Source organism: Copadichromis virginalis, linkage group LG22 (genome assembly GCF_057382275.1).
Source record: "Copadichromis virginalis isolate Kocher_CV1m ecotype Utaka linkage group LG22, C_Virginalis_male_GT1.1, whole genome shotgun sequence".
Classification (NCBI taxonomy): Eukaryota; Metazoa; Chordata; class Actinopteri; order Cichliformes; family Cichlidae; genus Copadichromis; species Copadichromis virginalis.
Window position 1 is genome coordinate 9,578,308 of NC_140638.1, and position 16,519 is coordinate 9,594,826.

At 41.8% G+C, this 16,519-nt stretch overlaps 2 protein-coding genes across 5 annotated transcripts in view; both read right to left on the reverse strand.

The window, feature by feature from the left end:
• Positions 1-7,545: 7,545 nt before the first annotated feature.
• On the reverse strand, positions 7,546-10,585 carry edn1 (endothelin 1). Its single transcript, XM_085446643.1, has 5 exons — positions 10,366-10,585; positions 10,010-10,160; positions 9,580-9,729; positions 9,308-9,412; positions 7,546-8,113 (listed from the first exon to the last, which is right to left on the reverse strand). Exons 1-5 carry the CDS (start codon positions 10,424-10,426, stop codon positions 7,975-7,977), a joined length of 606 nt encoding a protein of 201 aa, XP_085302769.1. The 5' UTR covers positions 10,427-10,585; the 3' UTR covers positions 7,546-7,974.
• A 3,998-nt stretch (positions 10,586-14,583) lies between these two features.
• The window catches only part of hivep1 (HIVEP zinc finger 1), a 68,148-nt gene continuing 66,212 nt past the window's right edge, over positions 14,584-16,519 (reverse strand). For all 4 annotated transcript variants that reach the window (XM_085445163.1, XM_085445165.1, XM_085445164.1 and 1 more), the window contains one exon: positions 14,584-16,315. In XM_085445163.1, coding sequence (XP_085301289.1) covers positions 15,218-16,315 — 1,098 coding nt within the window. In that variant the 3' untranslated portion in view covers positions 14,584-15,217. The remainder of the gene's footprint in view (positions 16,316-16,519) is intronic.

Here is a 16,519-nt window from a genome sequence, read left to right on the forward strand (position 1 = left end):
CAATCAGATGCAGCATTAGAAGCACCTCTGCGTGGAAACTGCTCTGCTGAGGATGTTTTGTAGTGTTTTGCGTCGTATCGTTTGGGCCCGTTGGTCAACGGGTGGGGCTCAGATTGGGCACTGAGGAGTTTTCTTTGTTTTGCTCGAGCCGTTCCTGAGCAGGTTTTGTGTTGTGTTTCCCTGAAACTGAAACTGCTTATGAAAAACATTTTAGTTAACTGAAACTGTTGTGGACAGAGTAGAAAAGTGAAGACAACGTTAAACAGTATTTTATAAAAATGGCAAAAAACCCAACCGAGATTTAAAAATTCACCCTTCTGACAAACACATCCATCTATAATCCATAACGATAAAGCTTAATACTGAAACTAAACCGAAACAGGCAAAAATGAACTAAAAAACAAACATTTAAAAGCACATTCAAATGAAAACATCTATTTAAAAAAATCTGTCAAGTTTAGCTTCAGGCTCAAAGCCATTTAGCAGAACACTGAATTATAAGAAGATGATTAATGTTATTCACTTTATCTAATGGGTTAAAGGTCGTTGTCATTACTCACAGGGAGACTTCCTGTAAGGGTGAAAGAACTATTTTATTGATCGATCATATTTTTTCCGTTGGCACCGATCAGTTTTACAGGTTTGGTTGCGCCAATAGAAAATATTTGAATGATTAGATAATTATTTAATGATTTTAAATAACTAACTGGGTTTATTACATTTGGCCTTGATTCAGTCCAGCTGTTACACCCTCCCTCTTCACATGAGTGTAGCTCATGTGTGAAGTCACTCTTTAATGGTTTTGTTATTAATTCAGTTGAATTACATTATTTTTAATATAGCAACAGTCACTTTAAAGCCTTTTCTACTGCAGAGTAAAGAAACGAAACCCCAACAGTCACAATGAGTGCTGGAGCTGTCCAGTACAACAGTGATCAGTCAAACTGTGTACAATAATACAATAAAGCCTTGTGTGTTGGCAAGCAAACAGTGCATCTCCAGCGTCGTGCTGGTGCTTCCCGTGGCCGAGACATCAAAAGCTCCCATTGGCACAGATTAAATATTAGATGTGTCGTACTCGGTCCACAACAAGTGAGACAAACACAGTGAAAGTGGGTTGGGAGAGGGTTTGGTGTCCGATTATACCTGGACTCTGTAGTAGTAGTATGTGTAGTATGTGCAGTATTACTATAGGTAAGATTCCCACAACTCCTCATGAAAAGTGGTCAGTACCCAAGCTTTGCACACCATCATGCATTGCACTGAAGGGAAAATAGCAGAGCATCACAACATAAACTAACCAAGGAATTTACAATAGAAGTTAAGCTCAGTATTTATTCATAACAGAAATACACATGTGATACCAACGACTCACTGCAATGAAACATGTAAAGTTAATTATTTTTGCCATTAGCAGATGTTAATGTTCATAAAGTTTAATATGTTTAATCTCTTTGTTTTAAGAGTTTCATTTTCTTTAATAGTTATACAGTGGTATGGCACGCAGATCATCCAGTACGAGACAGTAAAGGCGTACCTGTGATCAGCAATGTTTTTAGTTTGCTTCATCGTTTTATCACAAAAATATTCACCTGGCTCTTCATCGCTGTCTCAGCTCTCCTGCTTTACCCCAACAGCTGTGACTGGTTTTAATGTTGTGGCGGATGGGCGTACATGTTATGTCATCTGTATATATTTAGACTTTGATGGCGAATCTGTTTTTCATCGCCTGCTGACTTTGACTGATTTAATTTTATACACTGGAGTTCACACCGAGGCTGGTTTCTGAAAGTTTGTGTATAATTCTTTGCGTTCTGAGCATTCCTCCTCAAATGTGTGTGACACTGTGAGACAGGCGCAGCACGGTTAAATAAAGCCGTGATGGAAAAGCAGAGGTATAAGTGCCGACTCATCTCATCCCCACAAACATACTTGTCAGCAGCAGAGCATTTTCAGAATATCTCAGGGATATTCTGAAAATGCTCCTCAGTGTTTGTCGTGCTCCTGCCAGGCAGGGAGGGTCAGGCAGGACTAAGAGTGGGATTACAGGAGTGCTGAGAGATACCAATAATCAGCCCAAGTGTTTCAGGCCTCCTCGCCAAGATGTGATGACAAATCGAGACTCACTTCAGCGTGCCAGTTTCCAGTCTCACCCTCACAGGCCAACATCTTCCACTACAAACCCAACCCTGAATCCTCAGCCTCAACCTCCCACACTGGTTTCATTTGCTCCATCATCCAGCAGCCCACTCCTGATAACCTTCTCAGCCAAACACTGAGTTTGGCTCATGCAGCCAGGGTAATTAATCCGCTCTGGTGGGGCCGCAGCCGAGTTTCGTGATGCTTTCGCACACCTGGGAGTGTTGGTTGGAAAAACAGGGCGTGTGGAGGGAGAGCCAAGCGTTGGGCACACGTCAGAAGCAGAGGCCACCATGCCCTGCCCAGACGTTCCTCGCACAGGTTCCTATTGTTCGGCTCCCGCGCTCGAGAATTCCTGTCGAGTCGAGGAGATTCCTTCACGTGTAATGGGCTATTATGTTGTGCTCGCTCTATTGAATAGACTAATGAGTTATGCCAAAAGCTAATGTCTCAGGGGAGTTCTCTGCACAGAGCTGCGTAGCACAGACTCAGTGCCATTGTGTTCAGACCCCCCTGTCCGTTGGCATGCTGTTAACCTGATCAGTGTGCAGGTACAGTGAGGCATCTCCTTTTAGCAATTATCCTGCAGACCTGAAAACTTAATAAAGCTACACCTGACTCATGGTGTAAAATCTAGGGCATTTAAAGGCTGAGGAGATAAGAACAGAGTCATAAAAGTAAACATGCAACAATCACGCTGATAAAAGTAATCTGACAACAAACTGCACAGTCACTGTTGTAAAAGAGCCAAAGTGATATAACATTTTTTTCAGCAGAAGTCTGTTAATATGTTGTCAATACTTTAGCACTTGATTTTTCCATAGCGTTATCTTACCATCAAAACATACGGTGAGCTTACTACTTTACTACTTTACCTTACTCCATTTTTACCAACCGCAGCATTAATGTAATAAGAATTTAAGTTTGTTTTAACGACGGCCACATACATACCAATACTTAAAGACGATTAAATACATTTTAATTCCAGTTAATTTCCTTCTGAGCTGTGATGTAGCCACTTTTACACAACTACAAAATCCAAATCCTTCTGCCACCACCCAACACTGATGTTGTGCATCACCTTTATGTCATGGATTACATTCGTTAACCTGACTGAGCATGTAGAAGAATGCCTTAATGGATTGCTGTTATTGTTCATTTTCACCTGTGGAAGAAGCATTCAGATATTGCTCACCTCACCGCATGAGATCTTAACTTAATCTAAAGTTAAACACGCTTATTGTTGAATTTAAAGACTGTGGTAAAAGAGGCCTGCGGTTGTTACAGCGTGTGTTTTTTGTTGTAGCTGTCTGCATATATGCTGAGTTTCATTGTATTTGTTCCATTTTTAATATGCTGAGAGTTTGTACAGCTGCTGGTTTGGCCACGTCTGTCTTTCAAAATTAATTTTTAGCTCAAAGGTAGGTAAAAATGATCTAGTCCTTAGCAGGTCTTAAGATTAGGTAAATACTGCCTCAGATGAACAACAATACAGGAAATATGACAGTGTGTCAGTATTTATTTACCCAAAGCTAAGCAAGAATGCGGTGTGTGAAAAACTAAGTACACCCCAGGATTCAGTAGCTAGTGGAACCACTTTTAGCAGCAATGACTTGAACAAATTGTTTTCTTTATGACTTTATCAGTTTGTCACATTATTGTGGAGGAATTTTGGCCCAGTCTTCTTTACATTGTTATCTTTGTTTCAGGTAATCACATATCCACAGCTCTCGTCAGGTCCTCCCACAGTATTTCAGTCGAGGCGATGTCTGGACTTTGGCAGGGCGATTGCAACACCTTCTTTTTCAAACATTTTGTTGTAGATTTGTTGCTGGGACTTGAGAGTGCTTTGGTATACAGACGAGTTCTTCGTGGCTGCAAAATGAGCCCAAATCATCACACCTCCACCACCGTGCTTAATTTATGTTGTGCTTGCTGATTTGCTGTGTTTGGTTTTCTCCAACTGTGATGCTGCACTGCATTATGGCCAAAGATCTTGGCTTTTGTCTCGTCTGTCTAAAACATTGTTCCAGAAGTCTTGTGGTTTGTTCAAATTGAGCTTTTTAAACCTAAGCTGTGCTGCTGTGCTCTTTCATTTGTTGTTTTTTTGCATATATTGTTGCTTCCTGCTAACCAGGGCCTGTAGCGTCAGAGATGTAAGCCTATTTTGTCTGCACATTAGTACTTCTATTTCACAGAGACATATCCATGCTTCTGCTTCCATTAACAGGATTTTTGTTTGGCTGCGCTGACCACTGCACCTGGGATTAAGTCCAGCTTTTTTGCGTGTCATCTAAACTTTCTCATTATTGTCTGAATCTTTGGTCCTGACTGTCTCCTGCAGCAGACATGCCTCCAAATTGTTTTGCAAACAAACAGTAGGTCTGTGTGGAAAATGTGACTTCAGCATTGTTATGATTGGACTCAGAGCGCGGGAGGACACAGCAGTGTTTCTTACAGCACGCCCGAGGCACAGAAACCACCGCGGATTTGTTTGCTAAATGGGCTGGATAGATAAGACTTTTCACCCAATTTGCATTGGATTGTTTTTTTAGCTGCTAGTTCAAGCAGCTCTCCGATGAGTGATGGCGGAACAATCTGGGCATGCCAGTGTTTGAGCCGAACCAAGAACAACTTGTATCACGTTCATTAAAGAGCAGGGACGTGTCTGACAGATTAATCCAGCAGATTCACGCCGTTTTAATCTCTGCTTTGCAAGAATAAGTGCTTGGAGATCTTTAATGTATGATATAACTGTAGGTTTAGCTGTTTTTGTGAGTCCTGTCCAGTATTACTGTGAAGCTTATGGTGTAACGAAGCAAAGTTTTGCTTCGTTACACCACTTTGCTTCGTTACTGAGTTTAATGCATGCATATGCATATGTTGCGTCAGGTTACAGGGTCATTCCAGAGGTAATCGACAAAATGTGGAAAAAAATCAGGTACGTTTTTTTAAACTATAAGTTTAGGATGTTAATGAAGCTACATTTTATCATCATGTCACTTTGACATGTCGTGAAAGTGAGTAAAGATGGGCTGAAATGTTGCTTTTTGTCAATTAGCATTAATTTTCCTGGATGTTTTTAGCCCGAATGACTTTATACAATGCTGTTCAAAAGTCTTGAGCTCGCCATCATTTCTTTATACTTTCCTTCCAAGGAGTCTGCAGACCTAAGTCAAGGGGTGAAGCAGCGTTGTGTCTAAACGTAACAGACAACAAAGAAAGAACCAATTTTAAACTGTATCTTTAAGTGCTTTGTTTACTAGCAACCTGTTGTTTTGTACCAAAAACGTGATTTCAAACACTTATATGCATATATCTGCATGGTGTGTAGTGTGTCTTTAAAAAATTTGAGGAAACTGGATTAGTAGAGATTGAAAACAGGACAGACCTAAAAAAAAACTATTTACATCAAATAAAGATCAAATCATGCAAATCGCGAAAAGACCAGGCAGAGGACCTGAGCGATGTGTCCGGCCCTTCAGATGTTCACTGAGGGGTAAAGGTGGCTGTCATGAACCCATTTTTGATGAAAGGAAATGGGGATAAACAGCTAAAGTATTCCAAATTATACAGGAGCTGGGCTTAAAAATCTGTGGTAACAGGTCTTTTTCAGTTGAATTTTTCCTGCCACAGTCTGAAGACATGGATGTTGGGTTCATTCCTGTGTTAGCCCTGCTATAGACTAGCAACCTGCGCAGGGGTGTACCCTTCTTTTTACCCTATGACAGCTGGGAGAGAGCCCAGTGCCCATCCAATGCTAAATTGGATAAGCACTTAAGAAAATGGATGGATCCTAGAGTAACATATTTTCAACACTTTGGTCTTCAGTCAGCTTTCTTTATGACCTCTATTTAAACACTTAGTTGAACCATGCAGCTGCAGTTGGCTTGTGCTCTTCCAACCTGCTTGTCTGTGGGAGAATCCCAGCTGATGATGAAGGTTACAGTCCACAGTCCACATCTGTCTTCTAAGCATTTGAGACCGATTTTAATTTTAAACGATGCACCAGCACATTGCTGAATATCTGCATCCCCACTCTCAGTGGCCGATACTTATTATTTGTGTCAAGTCAATTTTGGTCATGCTAAATGTTTAAAAATACTGTAACGAAGAGCTGAAGAACTCTGAAACTTTAAAATGTCAAATATCAGTCTCATGTCAGTATCAGTACTAGCCCAGAAGTTCATACACTAATTTCTCTTAATTCCTTCAAAGCTGACATTTCCATGGCTCTAGGGTTTCTTTTTGCAGCAGTGATAATAGCTGGATGAATGATTTACTGAAATAAAACGAAGTTGACTCGCGAGCCAAGATTAAATTAAAAGATATGCACGGAAGCTCCTGAGAGGAGAACAGCTGCCCCTGGAGGAGGAGGAGTGGTAAAGGTCGACGAGGAGACAGCAAGCGTACGTAATGACCTGTATGTGTAATGATCATTAAAGGTGAGCCGGGAGGTCGTGGCAGGTTGGAATGAGAACTACATAAGAGTGACACGCGCTGTACTTTGCTGAGTCACTTGGTGGTAAAATGTGGAAACTTTGAGGTGGATACATAAAAGACACATCTTACAGGGTTGAACATAAACTGCGTGCTGGATGTGCGAGCTGCTGGAAGAAACCCGACGTCCACTTTCAGCTCGTTTAGAAATTGCACTGTACACACAGGTTTGTTGCCGAGATGAAAAGCCATGTTTAGCTGCGTTTGACTGCTCTTTGCCTGCACTTTCTTGTTACCTCTCAGTTTGTCTGTCTTTATCTTGTTGCTCACACTTTGCTTTCTGACTTTCCCTTTTTTTATTTACCAACTTAAAACCCTGCATACTGAACACATGCAGCTTTCGTCCCAGTTCAGAAACTTTAATCCCACATTCATTCTTTCTTCAGCGGAAAATGAACCTTTGACGTGACAAAAAAGGAAGGAGCCGATCCGTCGCTTTTAAATAAACGTATCAAATTTATTAAAGTTTGCCCAGAATTCGGCACGTTGGCGACCAATCATTTCGCAGAAATGACAAACCAAACAAACAAAGGATCGACCAATATGGCCATCTAATTACAATGTGTAAAAATGATAAATAAATAGAGAGCAGCACATGTAAGCAACAAAGTTACTGAAAACATAAATTATGATGAGTGAATGGCAAGAAATCAGTGATAACATCTGGAATACAAAAAAAAGGCTCCCAGCAGCTGACACACAGGAGACACCCTGTTAGGTAAATACAGTTTCAGTCAGTGAAAACATGTCTCGAGCAAAGCCATGATACAAGGCACATAATCCCTTTTACTGACAGATGATCTGTTATTGCAGTTGTGTGCTAGGAAAAAGAAACTATGGCATTTTCAGAATATACAGCAGAGATTTTTTTTTATTCTGTTAGAAAGATTTGAGTACATTCCTCTCTGTAATATCAGGTTCATGAAATGTTATTTGGTGTCTGGTTTTTTTTTTTTTGCTTTGTTTGTTTGTTTGTTTGTAAAGTCAATAAGCGTGAGTCTCTGACCGTGACATCTGAAAAGATCAATGAGTGTCCTTGATTTTTGCAGATTGTGGCCAAGTTCTCTTTTTCAGCTTGTCTCCTTTCACCCAAACTCCTTGTAATGTCTCTAACGTCATTCTGGCGTCTGAAGAAGTGCAGCCCGGTCGAGCTGTCTGTGCTCTCTGCTCTGCTGCACTCGTGAAACCGACATGGAGTCGGTTATAGCCGGCCTTATGCGGGCTACCCGCTTCCTTCCTTAGGGGCGCTGCTGCACAGAAGTCCCCGCTGGCTTTAGAGAAGGTTTAAAGCCCCTTCCTGCCTCTGTATGACAGTGCAGAGGAAAGCAGTCTTCTTTAGGAGGCCACGCTCTCGCCCTCCCATGCTCTCGCCCTGTGGTGCTGTCTCACCCTCCACTTCTCCAGGAACAGGCGGGTTTTCAGCGCAGCCCTGAGCGCTGGAGGCGGTGCCCGTTTATCACTGTTGTTCTTCAACCTGTAGATAAAGGCATAAAGCCATTAGACATGCAAACCGGTGACTTTGCAGATTATGAAAAAAGCAGGTGTGTGAATTGGAGCAGTCAGTCAAACACATTCAAAACAAAGTTGTTACTCCTGAGTGGTTCGAGAGGATGGATGTTTGGAGTTTTATGATTCCAATTATTAATAAGTGAGAAAGTACAGACATGTGGCGCCGCAAACTTTGAGACATGACAGCACATGAACGCGGCTCCTTTACCCACACGGCTCCCACAGTTAAGCGACGTAAAGTGGCAGAGCTTACTCGAGGTGAATTCCACACGATCCTAGGAGTTTTATGGAATTTATAACGCAGCTCAGTCATCATAAGTTTCAAGGAATTCCTCGCTTGGGGGTTAATCTCTAAATTTCTGCTTCTGAACATGTGCTGGCTGTTTTTATCCTGCAGGCTCACGGGTGTTACGCTCACAAGAGCTGACATATTTCACGCTACAAAGGGGCCTCGTGTTGCTGTGAGGTTGTACAGGGGCGAGTATAGAGGGTGGCCATGGGGTGGTGCACGGCCCCCTGCTGCCCCACCAGCATCAAAAGTGCTATTGGACTAGAATTGGACAAGAGTGTTAAAGCACTTTTAATTATGTATCTACAGCTTTTTACTTCTACTCCACTACATTTTAATACAAATATAGTACTATTTACTCTATTTAGTCATTTTTTTTCAAAGCTTTAATTTAACTAATGGTGATTTTTAAATATGAATCAACTAAGAAATGTTGCTGTTATTATAAATTAATATACCCAGAAGTATTTAAATTATTTAAAATCATCACCAGCTGCAGGATGAAAGTAACAAACAAGAATTATTACCCACAGTATCATATATATGATTCTGTGTAGAGTATATTTTGATGCTAAAACCTTGAGAATGTTAAGTAAGATTGTGACTTTTTCTTAAGTAAAGAGATCAAATGCTTGTTTCCACTGTGCCACTTTGTCCTGTGTTATTGCACAGGGCCACATGGGAGCATGAGAACAATGCCCTCTATAGATTTCAAATCAAATATTTTTGATTTCTTTCTTCTTGTTCTTTGTCCTTCCAGTCCCTCCCTATTTAAAAAAAAATCCTTTTAATGTCCCTGGTTGTAATTGCCACTTTATTTTGCAAATACTGCGGTGTTTATCCCTCTTTAGTGCAAGCGTGTTGTTTTACCTCTTAATCCTGTCCGTGTCTGCTGCCAGCTTGTGTTTGCGCTGCGCCCCAGCACCGTCGTCGCCCCCGGGGGAGCGAATCACCACGTCGGCCGTTGTCTCATACCTGAGAGCGGGAGCAGAAACACGCGATGAGAACAGGATCACATTTCAGTTATTCATTTTCTACACAAAACCTGTCGCCACATGTGATGGAGACAATGCAGAACGACAGACTGGGAGCGTCTTTTGGTGTCACTGTCAGTAAATATGCTTTGGCTGTGTGAAGCGCACCTGAGGCGGTTTTCAGGCCGGCAGAAGTTCAGGCAGGTGTTGTCGTTTTCCCGGACACACTGGCAGCGAGGTACGCTCCTGGGTGCGCTGGAGTCCGCGAGCGCGCGCCGCGTCCGCGGAGCGTTGCCGAGTCCGTACGAGACCACGCGCCTGGATGCGACAGAGACACAGTTAGAATCATAAAACTAAAAGAGTCAAAAACTGAAAACTAAACATGCTTAAAAACATATCAGAAGACTGTTGAATGCGATTCAATTTTGTTGTTTCGCTTTCACGTGCAAAAATACAAATAATCGGAGATTGCTTAAAGAGAGTAAAAACGCATAATTTATCGCAAAACTTCGTCAAACATCAATCTAAGCGATTTACTTTCTCTTTACACATGTTTACACGCTGCTGGAGACCACTAACCACACTTAAAAATACTTACTCAGGTGTGTTGACCCATATGATGTCCAGGTGGCAGAAATAGACGCACTCCTTGTCCTGGAACGATGCGCAGGAACAGCGTTTGGTCCGCACATGGCGCCCCTCTTTGACGGTGGAGGCAGTGAGCGCGTCTCCGGCGGGGGCCGACAGGACTGTAATTACAGCGTCGTTATCAAAACACAATCTACAAGCTATTAAACTAAAGAGAAGTTGAGACTAATCTGCATAACTGCAGGCTGGGGATGTTTTTGATTTGATTTGCTTTCACTCAGCATGGTGAGTGGTTTGCTCGGTGTTTATATACATTTACGTAAAATTAAGTTTATAAGTGGTTGGAAAAAATCTCGCAAAAGTTACCTGTGGAGGAAATCCAGGAGTACATCACTGATAACACGGAAATCCAAACGTATATATCCATAGTTTGCAGTAAAGTAGTGCTGAAGAAAATGAATAATCCCTCAGAGGTGAGAAAACGAGCGTGTATCCCTCAGAGCGTTTCAGCGAGAGTCCTCGGAGATTCGCGCAGGAGCGCAGAAGAGTCGGTCTACAGTCTCTGTTGTCAGTGTGGGCCCACATGTGCAGCCCTTTGACTTTATAGTACAAGTGCTTCCCACCTCCCCTCCTCCCCCTGCAGCGCTGTACAGTTTTGTCCTTTGGCTTGTACCCAGACAATAATGTTTGTTAGCAGTCGGTCCCTGATAAGGGGCCGTGCAGGCCAAGTTGAGGAGTTTGAGATGCTTTGGTTCCAAGTTTGGGGGTGTGGGGAGTGTGGGGGGAGACTCCAGACGAGTAAATGCGACCTGAGCCGTACTCATCTAGTGGTGCTCTGATTAGACAGCAGGTGGCAGTCTAGTGACAGCATTTCTGCTTTTGCAAATTCAAATTCACTGTAGACGTTTAATACATCAGCGTCAGAGGGGACTTGGGGCTATTTAGCAGAAATATAGCTGAAGCACACAGAACTACAAAAAATGTTGATGCTTCACTTAAAGTGTATCAGCATGAGTTCTTTCTGAAAATTACTCAGTTTTTCCTGCATAAAAAAATAAACCTCAATAAAGATGCCTTAGCCTTTTCTGAAAAATTAAAAAATGTCCCCAGGATTATAATAAAAACATGTTAACAGCCAGGCTTAATATTCTCAACAATTAAATACATAATGGAAGTTTTGATAAACAACAATAAGTAAGGCCTTGGTTCCCATACACGTGACTTGGGGTATTTAGTACTAAATATACCATTTTGTGCATTATCTGCACAAAAAGTGATGAGTGGAATTTAAAAGTGCCTTATGCCCTTTTTTAATGAGAGGATGAATTAATTTTCTTTAGCTTTATCTTATTTGTAGGCAACAACGGTCGCAACTGATGGTGACTAGGAGGCAAACTTTGTGAAGGGGAAAAGGAGTGGTTCATTTTCTTGTGTGAAGCAGACAACAGGTACCTGCAGAGTACCCATGACCCAAAGGGAGGTAGAGACTAATTAGAAACCATCATGAAAGGTACGTGTAGGTATGTAAGGTATGTGCCTTCAGCAGGATCAGAGATTCAGGTGATGGAGAGAAACTATATGGTTTTGGAGCTTTAAAAATAACAGCTGGCAAAAACGCTGTCAAGTAAAAGTATAACAGGCATAATAATTTTACATTCTATTGATAACGAATGCACCGTATTGTGTCTGCAGTCAAGTGAAATAATTCTTTCAAACTACAGCAGCATAACAGCTTAAAGACACAATTTGAAAAAAGCAGTGCCATCCATACTGGCACAAAGGCTTTAAAGCAGTTGGTTTAGTCTCCAGCACTCTTTTTACTGCACCTCCCCTTAACTTAGATAATGATCTCAACTTTTCTTTAGAATTGTAGTGTCTTAAATCTGACCTGTGATCTACACATTGGGGGAAAAAAACCCAAAATCAAAGCGCAAGAAAAGACCCAAAAAATTTGACTTTATTTTTATTAGTGTAAAAATTAGTCTAAAAATGTAAGTGTACCTTTTTTAAAATGACCTTACAATGAGTGAATATATACACTCATTGTAAAACTCTAACCATGAATACACCCACTCACTGACTAAACCTGTGAAAAACAGAGAGCAGCATGATCATTTTTAGTGGAAAAACTTTCTCACGTATTGTTTCATGACGGGAAAATAAACTCAAAGCAAGCTTAAATGGAGTATGAACCCGATTAGACCTCTACAGCACAATGCAATTTGTTTCTTCCTTCATTTCCTACTTTAATACACATATCAATATCTAAGACTGTGAAACAGTACAAAGTATTGTCCGCTGCATCCACTTAATCACAGCTTCTAATAAGATATTCCAGCATTTTCTTAAGAAGCCAGCATGTGTTCGTATTGGGACTCGTGTCGTCCACTCTCTGTATAATCTGCACGGCTGCAGATCAAAATGTTGGTCTGCTTGTTCATGAGCTGGAAAAAAGAAGTGAGTTTAATGTGAGTCATTCTCTCTGTTCTTCACAGCATTGTTTGCCTGAAACAATACATTACATAACCGAAGCAAACAGCTTTTTCTGGGGTCCCTTTGGTCATGATTTTTGCCGGAGATTAAACATCTCAGCTGATAAGTATGGCCCAAATGGAGTGTCCTATTTACAGATTAATTGTAGTCGAATTCCACATATGACATGTTTGTAGCGTGTAGGGTATTTTGTGATTGTCTGTTGTCTTGCGTCACCCCTTGCGATCACAAGTTGGAGCAGACTACTTAATCTGATGGTTTCCCTCCATCACCAGTTGTAATAAACCGTGGAAACCGAGGGGTACTTCATTTTCAGACACACTTTGCTGTGGGCAGCAGTGGAAAATTGGTCTTGTTTGCATGTGTGTGCATGCCCATAGTGGAAAAGTCTTAGGTAAAGTATCCTGTCGTGCTCTGATGCCCCTACTCAGAAACTGGCCTCGAGAGTTTCCACTGGCTGGGAAAACAAGTTTGTCCAGGAAAGAAACAAAGCAGGGGAGCTGCACCACGAGCAGATTTGTAAGGTTTGGATTAAAAATTTTGGCACTCAAGTTTAAATCATGCATGGTGTGCTTAAGCCTTTAGAAACAGCCCAGGTTTTCTTCTGTTTTGGCTCTTCGCTTCATCAGTGTTGCAGATCTTGACCTCTAGGGGTCTCTGTTTGCTTTGCTATAGCTTCACCCACAGCAGCCAGCCCTGAGGGAGGAGGGGTGGGAGGATTAGTCTTCAGTGTGGATGGATGAGTCACCTTTCTGAATGGTGAAGAACAAGGTTATCACTGAAAACCTCTTAAGACGACAGGGAAGTTTTCCTCACTGAGGCCAGATTGCCATGTTTGAGCTCTCCATATCGTCACTTTTTTATTTGTATAAAATAAATCAATTCGAAGTTTAGATCGAATTCTACTCGTTAAAATCAACAAATTGCAATATTTAGGGAATGTTTATCATTAAAGAGTGGTAGTAAGTGATACATTTTAAAAAAAAAAAAAGGAAAGAAAAAAAAGATTGAACTATGGTTCAAGATTGTTGCAGTATTTTTTCATCATTTAACACAGCCCAGTGAGCATGCTGATTTTCATTCTGCTCAGGTCTATGCAAAGGTTAGAACACAGAACAGTGCTGAAGCAAACGTGTGCAACATCATCTTTCTGAGAGGTAAGAAACTAAAGTCTGAACACTGAAAACAAACATAACCACCTACTTGTAATTTAAGAAGCTCCATTTTTGGCTCTGCAGAGCATATTTTCATGGTTTAAACTATTAAGATTAATATGTGTGCTTCACATGGCAGTTTGATGTAATTGCTTTGGGGCACCAGATATTAATGACACGCATTTAATGTGTTCATTTCGTAATGAAATCCCTTTGGGCAAGTGGGTTATTTTATTTGCAGTTGTAACAAACAGTTTGCTGCTCATTAATTCATCTTTCAGATCTTTTCCTGTTTGGTCTGCAAAACTTTCCGAGTTTTAAAATAAAGTCGAAAAACCCTAAAAACCAAGCTTATCATTGCAAATCCAGTTCTGTTTTAAAACATAAGCTTTAAAGTATTTCCAGGAAATGTAATTGATTTATTTATTGTTAGACTGAAACACTCCACCTGTCACCTGTAACCGATTCACAAGTCTGACACAAAAATTGTCTAATGACAATCTTGCTCTAGTAATGGCTACAAGTCTGAGAAGACCAATAATAATTCATGTAACTGAGTCACCCGTAAGATGAGGGTAACATGAAGTGTAAAGTGTACGTTAAGATCCATTTTTCACTAACTGGAGCATTTCTGATGTGGCTTCATTAACTATACATCCATAGTGTAGTGGTTTACACATTTGCCTAACACGTGAAGGCTCCAAATTCCTCTGGGGTGGGATCAGGTGTTAAATAAATAAATAAATCTGCCAAATCAAACATGTGGAGCTACCTGCTGTGATGAAAGTAGCTTTTATTAAAGTCTACATTTAATGACAGGAGTGTGTTTTTCTGGCTCATTTCCATCAATTTCCAGTATATAAAAGCACAGCCTGTAAACTGATGTTTACTGTTGGAAATGAGTGAGGTTTGCAGGTGATCAGAGGGACGAATAGCCTCCTTTTTAATGCAGTAAGTGTTTAATCAATCAAGTATAAGACAGTTTAAAGGTTTATAAACAATTTTTTTTACTGATACAGTTAAGAATATTGATACAGCAATGTAAAGCTACCATAATGCACATACCTATGGACTTATGGGTCATAATGGGCACTAGATGGATTATAATAAATAGTTGAACACAACATCTGTACACAGAAACATTGCCCGATAATCCATAGAAATGTACATATACAAGTACAACATTTATAATTCCATAAATTTACGAATGACGAATCCTCCAGAATAAAATTGATATCATCCAGTATTATGGTTCTTTTTTATTTTTTTGAATTAAACACAAGCATTGACTGAATTTATAAGGAATTATGTACAGATTCCTAAACAAGAAACTCCATAAAGGCACAATTGTCTATACAACATGTACAAAAAAAAAAAGAAAAAAAACTGTCTGGAGCTGACAATTTGGAAAAAAAATTAAATGATTGGTCATCATCATCATCATCATCATGAATGTCAGCATCTGTGCTTTGAAAGGTGATTTGCTGAGAAACAAACCCCTGAAAAGTGTTTTCAGTCTTACAAAGTGACAAGAATTACAAAAGGAGAAGAAGTGTTTCCACTTGAGGGTTTCAGGTGGCAATGACCAGTCGGTCTTCATCGTCACTGGAGGCCTCATTATAGTCTTCAACTACCTTCTGCCAGCTGGTCACTGGTGGCGGTCGTAGAGGTGCAGGATCACCAGCTCCTTCAGCTGCAGGCTGTTTGGGGCTTCTTGCTTGACTCTCAGGAGCTGGTGATGGATTCTGCTGGAGGGATTTTTCTCGTTCATCCCTCGCCACAGTCTGTGTGAGCTCTGCTCCACTGTTACCTCCGGGGCTAGCCCTGCTGCCTGAGGTCAGTTCTGGAGAGGAGCTGACCTTAAAAGGGGTGGGTGGTGAACCAAGCCTGTGTTCACCATGAGGTGGCTGTGTTCCCAGAGCTTCAGGGCTTCCCTGCCTCTCAGAGGACCCGGGGAGGGGACTGAGGGTGGACAGAGGGCTGAGCGAAGGAATGATGGCAGGCAGGGCAATATTTACTATTTGCAGGCCTGGGACGTGTGTCTGCGGCCCAGTGCCGCTTTGGGAGGTGGGGTTGGCAGCTAAAACCTGCACTCCGAGGGCAGCATTGAGGGTGAGGCCTTGCTGGGGCAGCAGCTGTGTGGATGCCAGGCCTGTATTGGTCAGTCCCATGAGGTTAAGTGTTTCCAGACCCACTGGCTGGATCGTTTGAGCCTGCAGGCCAGTAACCTGCCCTAGAGGGAAGCAGGGTACAACACTGCTGATTGGTTCCTGGACCACAAGTGGCTGAGTTGGCAAGCTCTCCGTTTGGGGTGGAGTGTTGGGAGCTGGCAACGGGCTCGTGTTTCGATGAATGACGCTCAAAGCTGGGATGGTGAGCTGGACGGGGCCCGCCTGGATTGGCACAAAGGTAGAATAAGCCGCCAGGCCAGCAGGGACCAGCTGGATCCCCCCAACTGGAACCATACTGTAAGAGGAGCGAGATGGCTGCTGAGAGTGCAGGGGCAGGTGACTGAACAGGTGAGTCTGGGTCTCTGCTCCCGGTGTTTGTGATACACCCTGTAGGGGGAAGTGTGAAGGAACTTGAGAACCAAAGGAGGAAGTCTGTGTGCCCCGGTCCACTGGTATACTTGACTCACTGGTTGCCACAGCAGGAGACGCAGAGGTGTCCTGTGAAAGGAAAAAAAATATCGTCACTTCTTGACATTATTTTGGCAAAACCCAAGTTTAGAAGATATCTGGATGAGTCCAGTAGACCTATAGGATTATTCACCTTTGCTCAGAGAATTCAGAGGAGTTTTGTGGAAGTGCCTTGCATGCAGGAGTCAAAGTAAGGGTATGGATAGGAAAGAAGGGAAGCAGACAGGGAGGGAT

What these genes read in the sequence shown, in the direction of transcription:
- edn1 (XM_085446643.1), bottom strand. Translation starts at nt 10,426, where the DNA reads ATGGATATATACGTTTGGATTTCCGTGTTATCAGTGATGTACTCCTGG. An exon ending in CTCCTGGATTTCCTCCACAG is followed by an intron (nt 10,161 to 10,365) that starts GTAACTTTTGCG and finishes CTGTAATTACAG; the next exon opens with TCCTGTCGGCCCCCGCCGGA. An exon ending in CGGCCTGAAAACCGCCTCAG is followed by an intron (nt 9,413 to 9,579) that starts GTGCGCTTCACA and finishes TCCCGCTCTCAG; the next exon opens with GTATGAGACAACGGCCGACG.